The sequence below is a fragment of the Drosophila subpulchrella genome, unplaced genomic scaffold (assembly GCF_014743375.2).
Source record: "Drosophila subpulchrella strain 33 F10 #4 breed RU33 unplaced genomic scaffold, RU_Dsub_v1.1 Primary Assembly Seq354, whole genome shotgun sequence".
Taxonomy (NCBI): domain Eukaryota; kingdom Metazoa; phylum Arthropoda; class Insecta; order Diptera; family Drosophilidae; genus Drosophila; species Drosophila subpulchrella.
Window position 1 is genome coordinate 7,394,459 of NW_023665577.1, and position 24,731 is coordinate 7,419,189.

Sequence of the window (24,731 nt, forward strand, 5' to 3'; positions counted from 1 at the left end):
ATTCAAATTCTATAAAACTTGTTTCAAATAGGGTCGCCAAAAATCTTAACATATCTTTAGTTACCAAATTTAAATCGAATATCATAGCTTTGCTGATTGAAAATTGTATTCAAGACTAAAAGGTGCAATAGATATATCTTTAGCCAACGGCTACGGTGATGCCATGATGATGTTAAACTATTTTTCAGAAAACAAATACGATATTTTAAAAGGTCTTCTCATTTGACTAGCTGCAAGTCGAATTTGTTTGAATAAAAGTATAATCGCATTATGGATTTGAAAATTTTAAAATTCTAAAATCTGGTTTGAACAGAAGGGTTTCCAACTAGAAAATGGCCGTTGAACATCGATAAAAGGCAATGCTGACAAATTTTTTTGAATATATACAGTTTCAATTTATTGTTGTAGATGCTATCGGAGATATTAGTCACAGAACGCGTTTCTTTTAAGATACATATATTGGCCTATCTAAACTACAAAAAGTAGGGACGCATCACTAGAGTTGTAGAAAGTGTTGGTCCTTCCTAGGGAATACTATATCTCGGTGTATGTATATTCGATTTCATTTTCTAATTGCTCAGTAAGATACAAAAAAACACCAAAGCAGCGTTGAGTGCTTATAAAATATTCATGAAAAGTCGGTCGGCCACCCCACATTACTCTGAATCGTGCCTTGGGACATTCTGGCGTATGCTTAATATTTCCACCCCTTAGCGAAGATAGCAAGTCGTCTCTTTAATACTTCCAATAAACATTTCTCCCTGGTGTCCGCCTTCTAAATGTACCAACTAAAGTTGTCACTTTTAACGATTTTTGTACTCGACGCTTTAAGCTTTTTATGATTTCTTTCTTTATTATCGCTCATAATGGCTGCACTGCGAGTGAAAAGAACAAATACATACATTTCCACATTAGATCACAAAGGAATGAGGCAAATGCTTCCATTGTTTCACAAGTTTCATGTAGGCGAATCGTAAAAGTTTTAAAAGGGGTATTGTTTGAAGGATTCTTGAAAGTTGTTGGATAAAAGTTCCAAGTCCATTCCAGCAATTTTTATTCGATTTTCTAAGTTTCTTGGGGTGAAACCAAAAAGATTTAATATTTAACAACGAATGTGATTTAACTTTTTAGTTAAGATTTGAATTTTCCAATATTAGCTTACACGGTTTAAGTAATTTAACAAATTGTTGTTGGTAAATACATAGATAAATAGTAAGATGACGCATAAGCATTTAAATTTTGTGTTTTTATACGTTTTAAAAAGATTTTAATATAATTTAAAACATACTTGATAGAATTAAACCCCCTGTTTTATTGCTATATTCCGGTTGATTACAGTTTTAAGATTGAACATAAATCGTTGATAAGTATTCAATTAAGTTTTGTTATAAATGTATCCAAACGGACGTTCACAAGTGTTGTTTATTGATTTATTAAATGTTTGCCTCATCCAAACTTATTTTTGGCATGTCCCGTGAGTTATTTATTCGTAATTTCTATTATTCCAATGTATTTGTTACGGGTGATTAGTTCGTCTTAGGACGATACATCATGGGCATACTAATGAGCTGAGTAGGCCGCGAAACACGGCGAAGAGCTTAGCGGTAGAACCCATTCGATTGATGTACAGCTCCAGTTAATCGGATTGATTGGCATAACAATTACCGAAGACGTTTCCTTGCGCCCTCAAACTTAAGTTTAGACAGAGCTTATGAGCTTAAGAATTCCGCCAAAAACAGCACTTCAGAGGAGGAAATGAGAAATTCATAACCTCGCTCTAGGCCAAGCCACTTTGTGGGTCAGGAATTCACCGAAATCCGGCTCAGAATAGCGGCATGGCAACACCCAGCTGCTCAAATATGTTCATCTTGTTAGCAGTGATGGAGGGAAGCAGATGACTGAAGGCAGGAAACGAGGACCCCTTCCCCCACAAGGACCATGGAATCCGGAGGGCACAGTGGGCCCAGCACGGCAGCTGAGCCATCCCACTCATTCCAATCAATAGGTTCTTGGAGTGCGGAGAATTTCACGTTTTCCGGATGACGATTAAATCTGTTTGCCAACACAGCAATTAGTTTTTATCACAACAAACTGTGCCGATGTTGCCTAATCTATGGCTTGCCATACACCCTTTATAGCTGATGGGCAATTAAAACGGAATTTATTCGACTATAAACTTGGTTAACAGGGGCTTCAATCAAATTAGGCGGTGGAATAACAATAATCCAGCAGTTAGCTTAAACAAATCACACGCGAAATGTGGATACACACACAGGGCCTCAGTATCTATGAGTGGGAGCTCAGATATTTGCCTATTTTTTCACTTTCGTTTTATTGTGGCGGAAGCTGGCACCGCCAGTGCCCCACGAAGACTTCCCTGGGATCTATTTTTCCAGGTGTACATTTTCATCCCGTCGGCCAAGTGGCCAAGTGGCCACTGCCCAGCAGGCACTTACACTCGTTTTTATTGTTTGGGCGCTGTGTAAACACAGAATATCGTTGCACGCGGCCGCGGATCTTTAACAAATAGCAAACTGGGATGATTAATGTGGGGATTTTGGGGGCAGCTCTTTGAAGTTTAATTTGCAGCAGCCCGACGAGACAGAACGGTCCACAAACACCGAGCGCTGGAGCGAAAATGTTGGCCAAAGTTCGCCGCAATCGGCCCGAAAAGCTGGGGCACGAGCTTGCAGAAGCTTTTCCGCTTTTCCGCTCCGCCTTTGAGTGGAATGCGGACCACTTTCGCTCAAGGCAGCCCCGCTTTTCCTTTCATTCATATGTAGCCTCTGCTGAGCCCGACCCACTTCCCCACCCCCACGATATACTTTACGCATCAGCACTGCGAATTAGCTGGGTTAGTAGTGCCACTGGCGTTGCGAATGGGACATGAGTAAGATTTGCTGTGTGCCTCCGCCTGAGTGGCTCTGCCTTTGGCTTCTCAGCCCGAGCATGTGCAGATTTGATTTTCCGCCTTCTCACGGGTCTTCGGCTGGGGCTTAATGCGATTTCGCCCACCGGGTCAAGGTCGCCCGTGCGACTCTTGCATGCAGATTCAACGCCAGTGTGCCCCCTCGATAAGGGCCTTTGTTGGGCCATGAATGGGAAAATTCTTTAAAGTTCGTTTTAGCCAGATTAGTTGGCCTGGCAGCACAGAGATTCGTTCTGCTGAAATTAATGCGTTGGTAGCACGGAAGGAAAACAATCAACAATGCCTCTCTCGAGTGCAACCCACTTTTGCTGAAATGATAGCCTAAGGTTCTTCAAGAACAGAACCATGTAAGAAAGAAAATGGGCAGCTACCTATAACGTTTGCCCATTTAAATCATATATAATTAATAAGACTTTTTGCAAATAACTTAAGCAAAGGAAAACAAAAACTGAATTTTGTTTTTATACTAATAACGTTTAGTTATTTTTAAATAGATAAGACTTTTGTCCACTGTGAATCAGAGCAAGCAACAAAAATGTACTTGGTATTTTCTTACATTCATCTTGGTGAAATCATTTGGCAATTTTCAGTACTACTCAGGCAGCTTGAAAAAGGGCTAGACTTGAACAAAATTAAATATTCTACGTAGGTTAATCAAATTTGCTTTTCCCTTTAAATTTGGTTACACTCCAATATTAAGCTCGTAAGACGTCTAACTGCGAGGGAGAATGTTACAAAATAAAGATGTATCATATATGTAAACACAAACTGTTCCAGTAAAATACAATATTCTTTAATTAAAGGCAGAGATTCTCTTGAACAGTATCGGTCAGCTGAATTATAAATCAATGGTAGCAAGGTGCTGCCATTTCCGAATTTGTACTCTAAAGGCTTGGAAATTAGCTGATATACATATATATTTACCAGTAAATATTGTTCTTTAGACTTCGTATTGTGGTTTTTGCTATTCAAAAGCTTTTGTAAGCTAGAACGAGTGGGTTGAGATCTAACCATTAAAAGTGTCTTAAAAATGTTTATCGTTTTATTAATTTGAATTTGTTGTTTAAAATCAAATTCATTAAAAATTAAACAGTTAAAAAAATGTATGTTTTTCTTTATTAAGTATTTTTTGTTGATACTTTCTTAAAAATGGAAAAGAAGTAATAAACCCTATTGTTTTACCTGAGTTCAATAGACAATTACTTCTTTTGGAAATTACTCTAGATATAACTAATTTTCATATTGCCGTTGCCATTTCAACATCAATATTTTTTTGTAACAACAGTTTTTCCTTGCCAAATGGTGGACTGACCTAGCTCACCACCGGCACAGTCACATTTTCCGACTTATCAACGTCACCTGACTCGGCGAGGATATCACGCTATCGGGTTCGGCGGTTTAAACTAGTCGAGTGATTACGCAGCGCTTAAAAAGCCATCACTTAAACAGACTAACAGGTGCGTAAATTAGCGGTCGGCGGTCAAGCCAACGAGAAAGCTTTGGTCGAATCACATGCGTGGGAAAGGCCAAGCAAACAGAAAACAACAAAGAGCCACAAGTGGTTGGCATGCAAACAGATGCAGACGTCGGCGTCGGCGGCGCAGCAGCAGCGCAGTCGGCGGCGACGGAGGCGCCGGTCAGCTGACCGGAATCGTGTGCGGCGCCAAACAGCTGAGAGCCAAAGAAAATGAAACACTGAGAGCGGGAAAACACGACCATCCTAACGGAATTTGTTTACATGCCAGTGCGCAGGCGTGGCTCAGCTTTGGGCCAGCTTAAAAGCTCCGCCGGGGAGCTTAAAGCCCGAAAGTTGAGGGATTTCGGAGGAAGCGAAATGGTTTTTCAGTTGCCGAGCATCGCGCAAAGCGCCACGTTGTCCTTCGCAGCCCCGGAAAAGCGAGGAAGAGCTGGGAAAAGCGGAAAAGCCAGGCGTCGTGTTGAGCGGGCGTCGAAAAGTAGGCAACACTTGCTCCTGCTGCCTGGCCACGGTGCGTATGGGTGATGTGATGCTGTGGTGCAGCGAAATCCGATACGGAAAGCTCCGTCTGGGCGAAAATTGTCAGAGAATCGAAATTAACAGTAATAACACAAATTACACATTTCCCCCCGTTCAAAATACCGAAAATTTCCAGTGAAAACAGAAGAACAAAGGGGATAAAAGTTCGTCCTGTGTGCGTGTGATAAAAGTTGCCTCTGTGTGCGTGCGTCTGTGAGGGTGTGTGTGCGCGCAAAAAGAATAGAGAAAGCAAAGCATCCCGAAGGAGTGGCCCACAAAGTGTTTGCATAACTTAACTCGCGATATCCACCCACCGCCCACCGCCCAATAGCCAATAACTTGATTAAATGCCCCGAAATCCAGGCAAAGTCGGGGGCTGAAGAAATGGATGTGCAGGACGAATATCCTCGGTGGTGATGTAAAGAAATGAGTTCAAGTCAAGTGCGTGAAAATTCCCAAATCACTCCAAATAGTTTGCAGTGCGCCGTTTTGTGATTGAGGCGTGGTCGTGCTAATCCATGCCATGGATTCCGCCCAGACAGCCCAGTGTGTCCTGTACTCGGTCGTCGTTGGTGTCCTTCTCTTAATCGCGGGATTCCTCATATTCATCGTGCACCTGTATGTTTTGGGTCCTGCCTTCGATGAAGTGGAACCCCGCCGTATAGAGCACAATGCCACCACCGAAGCCTCGGATGCGGTTCACGACTACGACTACGATTAAGCTAGAAGGAACCACTCTCTCTGTACCCCTTCAGATTTGTACTGGAAGATATGCACGTTTTCGTATATTTATTAAAAGATTGCAAGATCTTTATAAGGACCGTTTTCATACCCTTTTTTACAGATAAAAGTCTTTTAAGGGGAGAAGATTATTAAAAAATCATTTATAATGAATTGTTTAAGAGTCTGGAACGTCGTCTATCTTTCTATTAAAAACAAGGGGTTCTATAGAATTAACTTTTAAACATTTTACTAGTTTCTAAAACTCTGGAAAAAAAACAAAATGCTATGTTTCCTAGGTAAAGATCTTGACATCTTTTAATAAGTGCACCAAAATAACTGCTTATATTAGTATACAAGGTCTATAAATTGCAGATATGATAGTTGATTTATTAAAAGATTGCAAGTTTTCATACCCTCTTTTTACAAACAAAAAGTCTTTAAAGTGTTGGGGAGGAGATTATTAATTTCTATTAAAAACAAGAGGTTTTATAGAATTAACTTCCAAACATTTTACTAGTTTCTAAAATTCTGGAATAAAGCTATTAATATTGATTGGAAAATATCAAAAGACTATGTTTCCTAGGTAAAGATCCTGACATCTTTTAGTAAGTGCACCAAAATATATCCCTTTACTAGTATCCAAGGTCTATATATTTCAGACTATAGATCTAATGTTAACTGAATTTCCATGAAGGTATTCAAGCTAATTGGATATCTCTCTTCCTAGAACCCATTGTCTGCACATATCCCCTAATAATTCTTCCGAAATCCAATAAGCAAACGGGAATATTCCGAGAAAACCCTTTCCCTTTGTTCGTCCAACCCAAATAGTTGCTCAAGCCCGTCGAATTGTTGGGCATTAGGCACTTTGGCAACAATGGACCGAATGGGGAAATTCGACTCAGTGAGGCACGTCAGTGTGCAGTGCTCGAAATCATGCACAGAACGGTTCAGTCCCGGCCTGCCCGCACTTTTCCCAACCTCCGGAGTAGGTCCGCCTGTCATCAATCCGACGGATTGGGACCCAGTGGAGCGAATCGGAATACGTACATCTGTTTGGCAATTCGTGTGTGAAAAATGTGAAAAATGCTCACGAAAATTGCCTACGAAGAGATGCTGCAGCGTTCACAGAAATATAAAATGTGAGTGGCCAACAATGGCCAGGGAAGTCGCAACACTTTAGCAAATTCGGCTGCTGTCGGGCGGAGGACGGACATCCTTGACTTGGTTATTGGCTTAGATGGGTTTCCCGGCTAAGCCGCACACACAGGACAGGACCGCAGTGAATGGAACCGGGAAGAGGGGACGGTACGGAGCAGGGACCAAAGGGATAAAAGGTTAAAGCAACAGGGCGTGGATGTGAACGAATGAGGCGACAAAGTTCGGTTCAAAGTTTCGGGGCTTTTTATTGAAGCTTTTGTCTGCGGTCGTCTCCTTGGGGAGTTGTCCTGGCTGCTGGATCGCACATAAAACAATTCCCGTTTACAGAGGGCAAATTAAATTATCTCAAATTGGCCGGGGGGAGAAGTTACTCGGGCATCCGCCCAACGACCTGATCGATATTGCCCCAATTGAGCTCTAACCGCTTTACGGCAGAGTCAAACAATCTGAACCCCTCCTGCGGTCGCATATTCATTGAAATCTATGGCTGCTGGTACCTGTGTGTCGGTGGAACTCAACTCGAGTTCGAAAACCACTGCAAATATTTCAATAAAGCATCATCAAATGCGAGCCGCCGTCGATCCCGATGTTCTCATTGTTGTCAGCCTGTCAGTTTGAATTACACAGAAGACCCCGCCCGCCCCCAAGCAGTGCCGCCCACCTCCACCCGTCTTCCGCCCCCTTTTCGCCCACTATCACCATGCACTGCCACATTCAATGGAGCTCCCAATCTGCAGTCCCCGCACACGCTGCACCACCATCGAAAATTGAATAAAATGCTAGCCGTGGCACGTTCGCTATGTTAAATAGTTGAAAAAAAACCGTCGAAGGAAATTCTCCAAGAGCTCCCCTGAAGTTGAAATGCCCTTTCACTTCGCAGTGAGAATGTTCATACCCAACTACATACATTTATAGACACACCACTTATTTCCAAAATTGGATATTTTTGGTGTTTAGATTACTTTAATGTTGCCAGTCCTACTACAAAATGTTATCTTAACCCGTTTAAATCTTATGAAAATAATGAATATATAGTTCTAAACATTAAAGTCTTAGCCTGCCCACTTTATATTATAAGCTATTCAAACAGAAATTCTCTTTTCACACTTAAGGTTCATTAACTGGCATGTATGTAAATGGACATGCAAAAATGCGAATAGCGAACAATCACAAGTGTGAAATTCATAAGAAACCTTGTCGAAAGTATGAGCCATGTCCGATTCAGTTAGTAGTAGTTGACATTATATATCAATTGTTCGTTCAATTCGTTGAACGTGCATGTCTACATGTATAGATTTTCATGTGGGAATTGTTTTAACCTCACTGAGCAGAGAGAGTAACTGTTTTCCTTGGGGAAATGCTGCACGCTGCTCAGTCAGCTGAACTCGTGGAATTCTAGGGACCTAGAAACTGTTGAAGTATAATCAACTATTTATGGGGATTAATAGAAAACGAGTGCAGATGGGGAACGGAGCATTTAGTGGAATTCATTTAAAAAACATGTTGCATGAACCATTCGAAAGCCACGCGTGCTTTCGGCCTTTTCAGTACTTTGACTACTTGGTAAGGTCTGGGCCCTGTCTGGTCCCTCAAAGCCATTGAAAATCTAAAGAATCTCAGTCCACCTGAAAAAAAACATGCCAGCTCTCAGATACTCAGATACTCACGCACACACTGACACCCGACGAGAGCACTCTTTCCTCGTTCAGTCCGCTTCATTGATAACACCCGACCTCCGGCGCACACACTCTTATTAATTGCAGCCAAGTGGGCTTGGGCCTGGTACTTGCACATCGCACGAGTGTGGTCGGGGGCTTATATTTTATTTACAGCATGAGAATGTCGCTTACACAATTTGCCTATTTATGTTAATTGCCGGCGCCCCTAGGCGCCACCCCTTCCCTTTGGCCCCTTTCAAACTCCCCACCAGCTGCTCAATTCAGCTGCAAATTATGCACATGCTCATGGGCAGCATATAAACATGTATGAACATACGATTGCGGTCAAGAAAGTATCGCTGAGTATTTAAAATACAAGCGGTTTTGGGTATACCCTTACTTCTGAGATAGGACAATCCGATTTGATAAGTAGCTAGTAGGAACAATGTCGGTTTGCTTAAATAATTATGATCAGGGACTGCACATAATGATTTTAGATCTGTTTTTTGAATATAAAAATCAAGCAGAAAAGGAACATACCGCAGTGATTCTCTTCGTTTAGTCTATCTATTTTCATTATGATTTTTAAATTTATGATTTTTGTAATATTCCCAAAAAAAATTATATTTTATTTTCTTTAATATTTTAACATTATTCTTTAAGAAAACTTGTGGTTTTAAAAACCTGCAAAATGAGTTAAGTATGTTAAACTGATTTTTATTTTTAATCTTTGGTATTTTTATAACCACAAATAAATGGGCATATCTGTACATTGTACATATGTATTATTTATCCACCGAGCAGAATAAAAACGATTTGAAGTATGATACTACAGCTCTCCAGACCAATTCACGGCAATCAGTCAACTATTAATGAACTCATCCCATATATTGATGGGTAATCGCGGGGAAATGTTTACCAAACTTATGAATCTCTTTCAGTATACATCAGTGGTCGGCAGCGGCCTATCTAGTGAGCATAGGATAGTGTTCTGCCCATCCTCTGCTCGCTCACGTATAACGTAGATGTTCGTATGACTTCGGCATGAGTCTTCGGGTCTTTTTTTTCTCAGCTTCGGCGTGTTTTTTTGCTTCTGCGGCAGAGAATTTCAGTGCAAAACAGAGAAACGTCAGGCGTCAGAGCGCTGCGCGCCAACTTCGTCTTTTTTACACTTACACTAATGCAAGGCAAACTGTGATGGTATGTGTGTGCCGACCACTGGTATACATACATAAGATATGTTCAATTTATTTAACTTTCATTCATTCAATCAATGCTCATATCATATCTTTAATAAGCCTAAGTAACAGAAAATAATAGTTGGTACTATAAACAACACTAGTAAACGTGTTAAAACAATAAATTCTTTTACTGGGGAATATAATCGACTGTTTTCCACATTGTTGATCGAGTTAATAAACTACGACACATTCAATTGAAGTACATTGATCTAAACAAAAATACTAATAGACTCACTAAACAAAAATACTAATAGACTCACTAAACAAAAATACTGATAGACTCATTGTAATAAGTGCAATTATTCTCCCTCCGTCGATAATTGAGTTATCTATTAAACAATATTAAATTATTTGATCGCAATTGTGTGCTCACAAGTCTATGAACTCAGTTATTATTAGCTGGATATTAAAAAGTATTTAGGTGCGCTCTCATAGATTCAAAAAACGTAGCAAAAAGTTTAATATGGCGATGAAAGGTCATCTTTATTCCAAGCAATTAAATGGAAATCATCGCGTGCAGCAGGCTCAACACGTCCATTTTTTGCCAGCCAACTTCCTGAAAAAATCTATGCAGGCGAAAAAGCTCCATCTGCCTTTCCATCCCCCTCCCTCGCCTTGCATCTCCCTCTATCCCACAGCACCTGCCCAGTCAACAATGTGGCGCTTAATTAAGCACGCGTCGGCCCTGTCAGCATCTCTTTCTCTCTCTCCCTCTCTGTCTGCAATCAAGATTTTTGCACTGAGAGAATTTCCAGAGTAATTTTGGAGCATTAGAATAGATCGAAAAGGATGTATTTATCAAATGCTGCAGAGTGCTCCTCAAAATGCATTTGATTTCTAACTGCGAAAGCTTAAACTGGAAAAACAGAATTAAGTAACAAAACAAAAATATTTTTCAAAACAAACACAATATGAGGCAATACCTATGACTATACAATTCTAAAAAATGGTCATAACTTTGATAACTACATATGTATGTAAATACTATACTATACTAAGCACATAGTTGTTTGCTTGGAAACTGCACAATTTGTGCTTAATTATTGTAAATAATATGTATAAAAGGATTTAATAGAGTATAGTGCGTAGTACCTACTTCAATACTCTACTTGATCGAAAAATCCACTTATCTCTGTGTGCGCACTTTGAAACATTTCTTCGCCAAGCAGATGTTCAATCCGTTGGATTTATGAGACACCGTCGAGTATCTCAATAGCATTCCTTTTCTTTTTGTGTAAGAAACAAACGATTGCAATGCATTGTAATTGAATCAGAGAGGTTTTCTGGCGTTTTCGCTTTGATTTACTTTCAATTATTCAGCAAATCGAAACGAACCGACAGCGAGCGAGGGCGTGACTGCTAGATAATAGCTATCTGGGTAATTAGCCGGGGCCCAGGTGATAGGCTTATTGCCTTATGACCTACTTAAATCGGCGGCAAGCCCTTCGGGAAACCAGAAAAACCAGTAAACTGCCCGAATGGCAACAGGTTGTTTCGCTGGATACTTACCGCGGAGAGCTGCTGGGACTGCGATTACGTATCCGAAAAATCCGAAAAACTGCCGGGCTATTGAATCATCCGCCGATAGACGACGATCGTAAATCGAATTTGACTTTATATTTATTTTATTCAAATGCAAACACTAGGGGGCACTCGAAAGAACTTAATATATTTTCACCTTGAGTGCGCGCACTTAGCCGCAGAAAAGAGAATAACAATAAGTGGGGAATACGGCGAGGAAGAAGCGGAGGCAGAAGCAGAGGAGAAGAGAAGAGGCAGAAACCGCACACGATAACAATAACAATAACAATGTCGGGGCAGCGACGCCGGCAGAGGCTGGCTTGTCAATAAGACGGAGCAGAGCAGAGCCGTAAAAAACACGCGACAAACAATTCCGGCTAAGAGAAAGAGAGGCAAGACGCGAAACAACGTCAACAATTGGCTTTCCCGCCCCCGCGCCCCAGCGCAGCAGCAGCGAAAGGCAAACAAAACGCACAACCCGATTGTCGATTTCTTCGCACTTTTCCAGGCACTCTTTCCACTTTTTCCACACGCCCACCGCATTCAGGCCAATAAATTGGCCATCATTTCGGCGATAAATTACCCACTCGAAGCGTATGAAAATGCAATTTTCCAGGGCGCCGCGTCATGCACGACTCGCGTACCGCTCCTCCGTCTCCCTCGCTCCAACGAAGTGCCAGCGCAGCGCAGATAAGGCGGACCGACGCGGAAAGACCCAGCGAAAACACGTCCGACTGAAAGCGCGGCCGGGCAACAAGTGTTAGAAAGCAGCTGCCCATATGATCGATCAGTGTGACCGCAGGAAATATACTAAAACGAAATCTACCGTTAGCACGTCCACGAAAAGATCGACATTTGTCAATTATTCAACAAGTTTTATTACCGTCTCTAAAACAACACTGTAAATGATTACAAATGGTATTGTATGATAATAACAATAAGCAGTCGCGCCTTATGATCAATTAGTGTGACCGTAGGGAGTGTACTAAAGTCTGCTACCGTTAGCAAGTCTTGGAAAGAATGGTACTTTTGAGTTTCTGTGAACCTTATTTATTGCCCCCTCTAAGCTAACAAGCTACTTGAGCTAAATAAATGTTAAAATCTGGAACTATGATACAGGAAAACTATTAATATAAATGTTATCATAAACAAATTTCTCGTTTAAAATATACTAAAATTATACTTCTTAAATGAAAATAGAAATGGTCACCCTAATGATCAATCAGTTAAAAAATATAAAATTTTCGTCGATCTGGCATCATCGCAGGCATGATAAAGCGCGCATTCAAAGTGCACAGTCAGCTTTTTTTAAAATGGAGAACATACAAATAGGTTTAATTTCCCACACCTTAATCTAATTAGATAACCCTTTTAATATTTAAAAAAATCATTTTGTTTTGTTCAATATTGAACAAACATATCGTTAATCTGAATCTTAATATCTATGACAACAATTATATTGCAATGACGTTTATCAAAAGATATCTTTTAGTAGAAGTGAGATATAAAAGCATATGACTGATTTTCGTTTTGTTTAAACTAAAAGGATAATAAATCAATTTATCGAACAATGGCCTTTACAGGACAGTTGATGGTTTTAATATTGGCTTTTCTTCTTGTGGACTTGCAGAAAATGCTGAATGTTTGCCCGGGAAACCATTGAAATCATCGCACAAAGCACATCGTCGTTTATCCTCCCCCAAAAACTATAGAGCTCTGCAATATGGCTGGGGTGGGTGGTATTGTTTATTGTTGGCCTTTGTTCGGGCTCGCCATTATTCTTCTGGCTGTGCTGGCGCCGCCGATTGACGCCGCCCAGAGGCACACTGCCTCGGATAATCCCTCGACGTACAATATTGGCGGCGTACTGAGCAATTCCGACAGCGAGGAGCACTTCAGCACTACAATAAAGGCAAGCGCGTTAACTAACTAGATTTGCCATTTATCCGAAGGCTCTGACAATTACCCTTTCCGATTAACCCCCAGCACCTCAACTTCGATCAGCAATATGTGCCCCGCAAGGTCACCTACTACGACAAGACCATACGCATGGACAAGAACCCCATCAAGACGGTCTTTAATGTATGCGACAAGCTCATCGAGAACCGGGTAAGTCGGTGGCCAAATGCAATTACCTGTTCATTTCCGAAGTGTGAACGTTTACCCCGGCCTGGTTCGCTTCATTTCAATAATTCAGGGGGAAATTATTCGGAAATGGTTTGATGACTAACGGTAATGCGCCAACAGATTCCAATATCCACAAGCTTCCAGTTGGTTGACGCTAGGCTTCTTTTGCTCCTTAAATATACGGTTCGCAAAATATTATTGCTGTATGTGCAAAAGGATAAAGTAATAGGTGTTGCGATTGTTTAAGGAAAATGTTCTATTTCTTACCTGTTTTGTAATTGGTGAAGTCACGGTCAAAGCTTACCTTATTATATAATAATATATATAATTCTTAATTTTGTTTATTGAATCGTTTTAACATTTTTTAAAGTATCTTACAAATGTATTTTCTTACTTCTTAAAAGTATACAACTTTTTAGCATCCAAAACATAAGGTTTTTGTAACGCACTGTACTTACAACCAATGGCACCATCACTCAGGTCTTTTGAGAAACAAACTGGATTCTCATGCTAAAAATTAACTGCGTCATGCTCAAACAAAAAATGCCCAAAAAATCCTAATGACGAAGAGCCTTTCAGCACTCCAAAGTGCAATATACCCGTCGATGTGGGACGTCGTAAGAATTTTACTTAAAGCTGAAACACTTTTTTCAGCCAACTTCCGCTCAATTGGTTGGCCAACCACTTGGATTATCTTTGGGTTCCATCAATCACATAACGTGCAATATATCACATATATTACGAGCTGTGGGTTGCTGTCCGTGCCAGCAGTTCACGCCCACTAGACCAGGTCCAAATCAATTCTATGGCTGTTTTGGGCGGCATTTGTCATCATTAATGTTAGGGCGAATTTATCATGTCAGGTCCCAAAATGCGCGTCCATCTCGAACCTTTCATTACCCAAGAGAAACAAATCAACTGTCATTGACTCCATTGAATGCCCGGTCCTGAACAGTGCGTTACGAAAAGGTATGTTTTAGATAGTATTTTTTGGAAAGTTATATGTTTTTATAATATTTTTTGAGATTGATTAATGGTTTATTATTATTATGGTATAATCTTTATTTAAAACTAATATTATGAATATGTTGCTTACCTGACAGATATGTATATAGCATTGTTACACATGATCAGAGGTATAAAAAGCATTACATAAATGGCGGACGTATTTTTGCTCAGCCAATTGAACGTCCTCCCGGCGCCATTTACACTTCCGGCCTTCCCCTTCCCCACCCACCCATCGCCAGAAGACCTCCCCTTTGGCATCTTCCTTGCAATGCTCATTTCCACTGATTTGGCTTGTCCCCGGCTGCCTTTTCCCTTTCTTCCCCAGGTGTACGCCGTAGTCGTTTCGCATGAGCAAACCTCAGGTGATTTGTCGCCGGCGGCCGTGAGTTATACAAGCGGGTTCTATTCAATTCCTGTCATTGGCATATCCTCGCGGGATGCGGCCTTCTCCGACAAGAACATCCACGTCTCCTTCCTGAGGACGGTGCCCCCGTACTACCACCAAGCGGATGTCTGGCTGGAGATGCTCAGCCACTTCGCCTACACGAAGGTAGGTTCGATGGGCACCCATTTAACCCAACCCCCCAGCGATGCACCCAAATTTGACTTATTGAATTATTGAGTCGTTCCGTTATCTGCTCCGCTGGCGACAGGTAATCATCATCCACAGCTCCGACACGGATGGCAGGGCCATCCTGGGCCGCTTCCAGACCACATCCCAGACCTACTACGACGACGTGGATGTGCGCGCCACAGTGGAGCTGATTGTCGAATTCGAGCCCAAGCTGGAGAGCTTCACTGAGCACCTCATAGACATGAAGACAGCCCAGTCCAGGGTCTACCTGATGTACGCCAGGTGAGTGTGTCCCGAATTTGCGTAAGTAATGCATTCGTAACTGGGTCGGGATGAGCAGGTTGGAGATCTTTTCGTGGGTTAACGATGGTGACAGATGGATACGGAGCCAAATCATTTATTCGATGTCTACATGCGTTGAAATAGACTTGTTTGATTTTTGGTGGCTCAATCCAAGATAATTTTGTTCAAGACATTTTTTGGCTACTTACTATATAGAAATACTGATAGATTAGTATTAACCTGCATTCTTCTGTAGACACTTGCATGTATATTCTGTCAGTTGGCATTGGTAGAGCTGCATGATGCATATTTAAATTGTTTTCTCCGGGTGGCGGTTAAATTTGAATTCTTTAGCGTGTCAGTCAATTGTTGTCAATTCTCGGTAAAGTGATTTTATGTTGTACTCCGTAAATTAATTTCAATGGAAAAGCGTTATACACAAGATTACTGAGATTGAATTCCACCATGGGCGTGGCTTTGACTCACAAACTGGCCGTTTCTGCTTTTATCAAATTGAGGCAGCGATGTTCTACATATGTCGGTTATTACTATCATTAAGATACTTTTTTATGTGGGCTCGTTGAATGGCTTAGCGACTGCAAAATAGCTTTTATGAAGGCAAATAACTGGTGTGACGTTGAGTTGTAAATATGTTCAACTTAATTTAAACATATCATATATACCAAACATATCATAGCTATCGCACTAGAGCGACACCGATAAATGTGTATAAAATGGGGGTGTAGCGCAAAACATAAATCTTTCGATCCTCTGGAATATTCCGTGCCACATGTGTGACTTAAAATTCCTGAAAAGGAATGGCAGAAAACCCAGCTTTATCACACTGGCTATTTATGCACATAATTTCACCCGCAGCACGGAGGACGCCCAAGTTATCTTCCGCGATGCCGGGGAGTACAACATGACCGGGGAGGGTCACGTGTGGATTGTGACGGAGCAGGCGCTGTTCTCCAACAATACTCCGGACGGAGTGCTGGGCCTCCAGCTGGAGCACGCCCACAGCGACAAGGGGCACATTAGGGTAAGTGGGACTCCTCCGCCGGGAGTCTAGAATATGCATGATGCTGATGTGACTTGTTGGATCCCCCGACAGGACAGCGTTTATGTTTTGGCGTCCGCCATCAAGGAGATGATTTCCAACGAGACCATTGCCGAGGCTCCAAAGGATTGCGGTGACTCGGCTGTTAACTGGGAATCGGGTGAGTTATATCCCAGGTATTCTTAAATATACACTTTAAATATAATTATTACAGGCAAGCGGCTGTTCCAGTACCTCAAAAGCCGAAATATCACGGGCGAAACAGGACAGGTGGCCTTCGATGATAATGGAGATCGAATCTACGCCGGCTACGATGTGATCAACATTCGGGAGCAGCAGAAGAAGCATGTCGTTGGGAAGTTCAGTTACGACAGCGTAGGTTACTTTCTAATAAAAGTATACGCTGGTGCTAGAAATCTGTTTAAATCAGATTTCTATACAGTGTGTTCATAGCTTGAACCTAACATAAAGAGTTTGATATTGCCACTTCTTCTTATTTTATTAAATCGAAACTCATTTAAACTGTTTTCAGATGCGGGCCAAAATGAGGATGAGGATCAACGACAGCGAGATCATTTGGCCGGGAAAGCAGCGTCGGAAGCCAGAGGGCATCATGATACCCACCCACCTGAAGCTGCTGACCATCGAGGAGAAGCCCTTCGTCTACGTCCGGCGCATGGGCGACGACGAGTTCCGCTGCGAACCAGACGAGCGTCCCTGTCCACTTTTCAACAACTCGGATGCCACTGGTGAGTAATCCATAAAACTTAATTGTAAAATAGGGTTTTAAACTGTTTATTTAGTCCGAGGATTGGCTTTATATCTTAGTATAATATATTTATTCCGCTTGCATATCTAAATAACCCTCAACTCCCTTTATCTGAGTAACGGGTATCTGATAGTCGACTGTAGCATAATTCTTGGTTTATGAAGAATTTATACACTTCTTGAATGGATGGACACATAACCTTGTATCCTCTCCTCCTAAAGCCAACGAGTTCTGCTGCCGCGGCTACTGCATCGACCTGCTGATCGAGCTGTCCAAGCGGATCAACTTCACCTACGACCTGGCCCTGTCCCCCGACGGCCAGTTCGGGCACTACATCCTGCGGAACAGCTCGGGGGCCATGACGCTGCGCAAGGAGTGGACGGGCCTCATCGGGGAGCTGGTCAACGAACGTGCCGAGTAAGCGCTGCGGGAACGGGAGGGGATCGCCAGCCGTACCTACTAATCGGGGACTTCCATTTAGCATGATCGTGGCACCACTAACCATCAATCCGGAGCGTGCCGAGTACATAGAATTCTCAAAACCATTCAAATACCAAGGCATTACAATACTCGAGAAGAAACCGTCACGATCGAGTACTCTCGTGTCTTTCTTGCAGCCGTTTAGTAACACGCTATGGATCTTGGTAATGGTGTCGGTCCATGTTGTGGCGCTCGTGCTGTACCTGCTGGACAGGTGAGTGAATCCGGAACCCCATCCGTCCCACTCCCCAAACCCCCACCCAAGCGAAAGTGAGGCGATGAAGAAGGGTTGCTGCATTGGACGGTTGAATGGCACCCCACCCAGCTAATCCCCGCCTGGAGTGGCCGAGAGTTCCGGACCCTATTAACCACCTAATCACTTTCCGATTTCCGAACTCAGATTCTCGCCGTTCGGACGCTTCAAGCTCTCGCACTCGGACAGCAACGAGGAGAAGGCCCTGAACCTCAGCTCCGCGGTGTGGTTCGCCTGGGGAGTCCTGCTGAACAGCGGGATCGGCGAGGGCACGCCACGCAGCTTCTCCGCCCGGGTGCTGGGCATGGTCTGGGCAGGATTCGCGATGATCATTGTTGCCTCGTACACCGCCAACCTGGCCGCCTTCCTCGTGCTGGAGCGGCCCAAGACGAAGCTGAGCGGCATCAACGATGCCCGGCTGCGGAACACCATGGAGAACCTGACCTGCGCCACCGTCAAGGGCTCCTCCGTGGACATGTACTTCCGCCGCCAGGTGGAGCTGTCCAACATGTACCGCACCATGGAGGCCAACAACTACGCCACCGCCGAGCAGGCCATCCAGGATGTGAAGAAGGGGTAACGATTGCTTCACGCCCGCGATCTTTTCCGTAGCTGAGCGTAGCATCGCATGTCATGGCACCAGATACTGTCCTGATCCAGATCCAGACTACAACTATACTACTACTACTACTACTTCTCACTCTCCAATACCACCTTCAATTCAATTCAGTCCACCTAACGCCACTGTCTCTCTCTTTCTCTGTCTCTGTCTCTCTATCTCTTGCTCTTCCTCTGTTTCGATCTATTAGATATGTTTTGTAATCGTTAGCGGTATCGTATCGTGTTCGTGTTGGTCTTGCCCCCGTATTATCCGCCCCTATGCCATCTTATATTCCCATATCTTAGCATCTTCATGTCTTAAGCCCTTGCAGGGGAACTTCGATGAAGGCTATAACTTCTTAAAAATTGTATTTATTCTAGACCTAATACAAAATCTGTTGCTCCGTTAATCAGTCTGAGAGTAAAAAATCATGCACCAACGCAATTTTATTTATTTTTCAATATGATCTATTCTATTAACCTGTACCTTCCGAAGAATCTGCAAGGGTTAGGGAATCTTCGGTCCACCGAAGCTAACGAATCTTTCTTGTTACTTGAACGTTTCTTCCTACTTGTTGTACCCCCATCCTACTCGAAACTATATAGACACTCTTTAACATATCATTCCCTCGATCTGCGATTATGTCCGCAGCAAGCTCATGGCCTTTATCTGGGACTCCTCTCGCCTGGAGTATGAGGCATCCAAGGATTGTGAACTGGTCACTGCCGGAGAGCTGTTCGGACGGAGTGGTTACGGAATTGGACTGCAGAAGGGCTCGCCCTGGACGGATGCAGTCACGCTGGCCATCTTGGAGTTCCACGAAAGTATGAAGTATTGCTAGGATCCTAAAGAGCACCTAATATCCATTCTTCTTGCAGGCGGGTTCATGGAGAAACTGGACAAACAGTGGATCTTCCACGGTCATGTCCAGCAGAATTGCGAGCTCTTCGAGAAGACGCCCAATACTCTGGGACTGAAGAACATGGCGGGGGTGTTCATACTGGTGGGTGTGGGCATTGCCGGCGGCGTGGGTCTGATCATCATCGAGGTCATCTACAAGAAGCACCAGGTGAAGAAGCAGAAGCGCCTGGACATTGCCCGACATGCGGCGGACAAATGGAGAGGCACTATAGAGGTGAGAGCCACGATACTTGTCCTAAGTTTTTTCGCCGAGGTTTAAAGTCTAAAATAAAATATTGGCATGATTACGGAATGTTTACGATAAAATTTATATTTTGTTACCCTTGCAAAAGCTTTTATAATTTTAGTCAGAAGTTTTCAACGGAGAAAAGGAGACATTTCCGACTACTTATTGTATATTCTTAATCAGAATAAACATTTAATCCGACAGTCTATCCGTCTATCCGTTTCCATCTCTCACTGATATAGCCATCGGTATAAAACATTCCCAAGAGTCTTCTGTTTATTGCAGGTTGTACATAAGTCGGAGCGAACAGAATACTAATACGGATTTTATAATATACATATGATTTTAATTGATTATTTGCAAGGGTATATTAACTTCGGCTTGTCAAAGCTAGCTTTCTTTCTTGTTTCCCATATATTTCATGGCTCTGAAATGTAATCTGCAGATAAAAATTGTCCAACGGGATTAAATGTGCATGTTTTCCGTATTTAAAAGTTGCATTGATAAGTAATTCATACATAAACCCATTGTCCACATTTTCCCCACAGAAACGAAAGACTATCCGTGCCTCCCTGGCGATGCAGCGCCAGTACAACGTGGGCCTGAACTCGACGCACGCACCGGGCACCATCAGTCTGGCAGTGGACAAGCGCCGGTATCCTCGCCTGGGTCAGCGACTGGGACCGGAACGAGCCTGGCCAGGCGACGCCGCCGACGTGCTCCGCATCCGGCGGCCCTACGAACTGGGCAAGCCTGGCCAGAGTCCGAAGGTGATGGCCGCCAACCAGCCGGGAATGCCCATGCCCATGCTGGGCAAGACACGGCCCCAGCAAAGCGTCCTGCCACCTCGATATTCGCCCGGATACACCAGCGATGTGTCGCATCTGGTCGTTTAAGTTAACATTTTGCCAAAGCAGTTAGAGTATAGGAGAAAGTATTGTCATTGCTCAACACATAGCGGTTTGCTAGCCAGGAAGAATTTGATTGTTATCGCTGGAGGATGGGCCAGGACCGAAAGGAGTATTCATATCATTCGATTCGACATTCACGTACCTTTCCATTACCAGACCGGTGGTCCTGTGCCCTCAATAGTCTGTTATATCAGAGTCTAGGTGTATTTGCGAAACTATTGGATAGCCTATTAAGTTTTTGTAGTTTTCGATGAATTTTTTACAGGTGCTGGAGGTAGATTCACTTTAATCTGATTTATCGCTTTCAATGTGCTTTCCCCTAACTACTATATCTCCGCCTTTGCTTTTTACTGCTTTTTAATAGAACTTGTAAGCAAATAATACAAACGTAAATCAATCGTTACATGACCAGAAACATTTCTAGCAGCGATTCCTCACTTTGAACCGAATCACATAGTTCACCACAAAAACCCACCCATCGTTACAAGCTGTATACTAACTATTCTCATCTAAACTAATCTTAAACCCGATTTTGGATCTGGCCATAAGTTTGCCTCAACTGAAAGCTCCGATTGCCGTACAACTTATACAACTTATATTTTCTCTTGAACAGAAAGCTTAAAGAAGATACATTTGATCAATTGCAATAGTGGACCCATATAACTAAGAGAGGGCAAACCCAAGAACAGCAATTAATTAAACAAAAATTAACTAAACTCAAAGAAGCTTAAATGAAATTTTTAAAACAAAATATATATATATACAAATATGTATACATATTCTATTGATAAGATTCAGTGTGAAAGTTAACAGCATAAATGTGAAGCATAAAAAACAGGATTCAAGAACAAACAGTATTTAGTAGTGGAATTTGAATTTTAAATGTTTTTCATGTGTAAACCGTTTATGCAACTAAAATAAATATTTAAAACAAAGTTAAATCTAAACCTTTTTTAACCATTGGATCTGGACCAGATGTAAGTATTTTTACAATTTCGAAATATTTTTATTTATAGTTTAGATATTCAAATTAATAAGACCACTCCTCAGACTTCTTATAAAGACGAAAACGTCCAAGGATTTGTTATATATCACTTCTCTGATAGGAAATTTAAACGAACACACCTTCCTAAAGCATTTATGGGTTCTTTGTACCACACGATTACCGGGTACACACAGTAAATGTAACATTTAATTGGTTGATAAGATAAACTTTAATTGACAAGATGAACTTGGTAATTAGGCAGTTATCTAAAGAAAAGTATTATTGTGACATTTTATCCGCTGTAATTGAATCTTACACAGAGAAAAAAAAATACCAAAACTGGTCATCAATCGGGTATTTTTTCATATCAATTTTGATCCCTTATGTTGCCATATCATATTCATATTTTCGAACATATGACATTGATATTTTCGAACATGTCAATTTGGTATTTTTCATACCAGATTGATATGAGCACATATCAAAGTTGTGACCAAATTGTGGTATTTTTTAATATCCAACTGATATGCTTTCATATCAAACTGATATGCTTTCACATCAAACTGATATGCTTTCATATCAAACTGATATTTTTTTTGTATCAATTTTATTTTAACATGTTATGTTTTTCCATATCAAATTTATACTTTTTTTTAAGAAACTGATATTTTATCATATAAATTTGAACTTTTAATCATTTTAACACGTTATGTTTTTCTATATTAAACTGGTATTCTTTCATATCAAACTGATATTTTGTCAAATCAATTCGACATTTAACTCATACCCAGCTTTATATTAAAATCATTTTATTGAGAGAAACAAATTTGTAGTTTTATTTAAAATTTATTTTCATTCAAAGTCTTATGTTACATATAAAAAATAATTGTAACTTAAAATTACTTATCATAATTAAATAAACTAAAATATTTTTCTTCTTATCATTTTAAGACCAGTTGGTGTGTAATATACATGAATTGGTGGGCCTTCAAATTCGTTTATATTTATTATCTTAATATTATTTATAAGTGAGTCAATTTCATAGGATTGGTAATGCTAATTAAAGCTGCTCACAAAAAATTCCTTTGTTGTGAAATAAATTTCATGTTTTCGAACGATTTTGTAGAGCTCTATAACTGATGAAACATTTTTAGTTAAAAAGTATTCTTTTTTGTACGTGGTACCTTTAAAATTCAACTCCTTTATGAATTTATCCTTAAATTTAATATTAGTTTTGGCACAGTCGTATCCAATGCGCAGACATCAATGTGCTAAAATTTGAAATTATTACAACCTATTATGAAAAAATTAAAAATTAAACTTACTTGTGCTCGCTTCCATTTTTGGAGCTTCTCGCGGAACTCGGATTTCAGACCAAGATGTTCTCTCTTGGAAAATATTATATCAAGATCTAAAGCACTAATGTACTGCAGCCTTTCGTGGTTGTATCCACACTCTAGGAATATATTGCAAAAATAAGTCTCAACTAATAATGGCTATGTTGATTTATAAAAACCTAAAAGCAGGTCAAGCACAACCAAATCGGCCTCGTGGTCCGTAAGGAATTGAAGCAAAAGTGGATCCTCCATTGTACTTCGACAAACTAATGCACAAATAAAGTCATTTAGTTAAAATTATACATACTTACCAAGTAATTACATTTATAAACACCTTAAACTTTTCTTTTGTCACGTTTTACACTAAAATTGACGCAGTAAATAAAAGTGGGACCACCGCATACAAAGCGTAATTATACCGTTGTACACAGAATATACACAAAAAGGACGAATTTACAGTCATACTATTTTTTCGAAGACTTTTCGATGTTACGTTTGATATGAAATCTTATCAACTTGCTAAGTATTCATATCATTATGATACGGATTCATATTAACATTTGAAGTTGATATGATTTCGTATCATATTGATATGAATTCGAATCTTTTTGATATGAAAAAATTGATATGTGAAAATTGAGGAGACAATATCAAACGGGTATTGTTCCGTTTTTTTCTCTGTGTAGTTATCTTGTATAAAATTACAGCGGTGTAACTTTTTAACGGTTCCGTACACTTTTCTTACAAAGTTTTATTTTGCTTACATATACCTCTTGCATTGATAGCAAAAAGTCAAAGATAATATAAATTAATAAACTTATTGGCAAATACTGATGTTGTAAACAAACTCGTTGCAAGCCAAACCCCCCAATACTGGTTCGAATCGGCTTTATGCACAAATTTCTTTGTATGCACAAAACTCATACTTATAAAACTCCACTCCACTTGTGATAGCTAAATTCTTTGGGAAAATGCGCCACACTGCATTTCGCAAGACTCACAAATTGCTTCAATGGCTATGTTCCATTAGGAATGCATTCTTTCGTAATACTCATTGCTCAATGTTCAATTTCTCTTGCGAAGGTTTTATTTAGATGTAGTTCCATAGGAATTATGTTTATTATTCATAACTTTCTTATAAATATTCCTTCCACCGAATGAAGATACATTTTGGTTCTTATACGGCGGCTTAAATAATGTAGCAAGCCCTCTGAGTTCCGTTATGAACATGACCCCTATTCGAAGATTTTAAGTTAACCAACTGCAAATAAAATCGAAAAAGAAAACAAAACAAGAAATGAAGTTAACTTCGGCAAGCCGAAGTTTGTATACCCTTTCAGCTATAATTATTAAATTTTAAAATAAAAAATGTCAAAAAACACCGAATCTATAAATTGTTTCATATTATTTTCCTACCAATTTTCCGATCGTTCCTATGTCAGCTATATGATATAGTCGTCCGATTTTGATAAAATTAAATTCGAAATTCAGAACTAATTAAAAAATATTATTTCCAAGCGTAGGAGGTTATATGCTAAAAAAACACAAAAAATATTTAATAAAAAAACATTTTTTTTCCGATTATTCCTATGGGAGCTATAAGATATAGTTGTCCGATCCGGCTGGTTCCGACTTATACACTACCTGCAAGAGATACAAGACTTTTGGGAAAGTTTCAGCCCGATAGCTTTAAAACTGAGAGACTAGTTTGCGTAGAAACGGACGGACAGACGGACATGGCTAGATCGACTCGTCTAGTGATGCTGATCAAGAATATATATATTTTATGGGGTCGGAAACGTCTCCTTCACTGCGTTGCAAACTTCTGACTGAAATCATTATACCCTCTGCAAGGGTATAAAAAGCGAACTCAGGACTGGTTCGGTCCTGGTTCTTGGGAAAGTATCCAGATATGGCCGCTGCCTTTTGACGTGATGAATGGATATTGCCCATCCCCCCGAATCTGAG

General features: G+C 40.9%; 2 protein-coding genes across 9 annotated transcripts in view; one reads left to right on the top strand and one right to left on the bottom strand.

The window, feature by feature from the left end:
* Positions 1–11,974, bottom strand: part of LOC119560631 (inositol 1,4,5-trisphosphate receptor) — a 25,318-nt gene extending 13,344 nt beyond the window's left edge. For 4 of the 8 annotated variants that reach the window (XM_037874182.1, XM_037874181.1, XM_037874180.1 and 1 more), the window contains exon 1: positions 11,218–11,974. The gene's annotated coding sequence lies outside the window, so the exon portion shown is untranslated. Of the gene's footprint in view, positions 1–2,456; positions 2,609–11,217 lie in introns of those variants that run through there. The other 4 variants (XM_037874177.1, XM_037874176.1, XM_037874179.1 and 1 more) reach the window with 4 other exon arrangements.
* LOC119560632 (glutamate [NMDA] receptor subunit 1) lies at positions 4,781–21,376 on the top strand. The gene is made up of 15 exons (XM_037874183.1): positions 4,781–4,917; positions 12,860–13,141; positions 13,216–13,338; positions 14,690–14,914; positions 15,018–15,220; positions 16,097–16,262; positions 16,335–16,440; positions 16,495–16,655; positions 16,813–17,029; positions 17,271–17,466; positions 17,531–17,743; positions 17,930–18,358; positions 19,035–19,207; positions 19,262–19,518; positions 20,079–21,376. Exons 2-15 carry the CDS (start codon positions 12,953–12,955, stop codon positions 20,424–20,426), a joined length of 3,006 nt encoding a protein of 1,001 aa, XP_037730111.1. The 5' UTR covers positions 4,781–4,917; positions 12,860–12,952; the 3' UTR covers positions 20,427–21,376.
* The last annotated feature ends 3,355 nt before the right edge of the window (positions 21,377–24,731 follow it).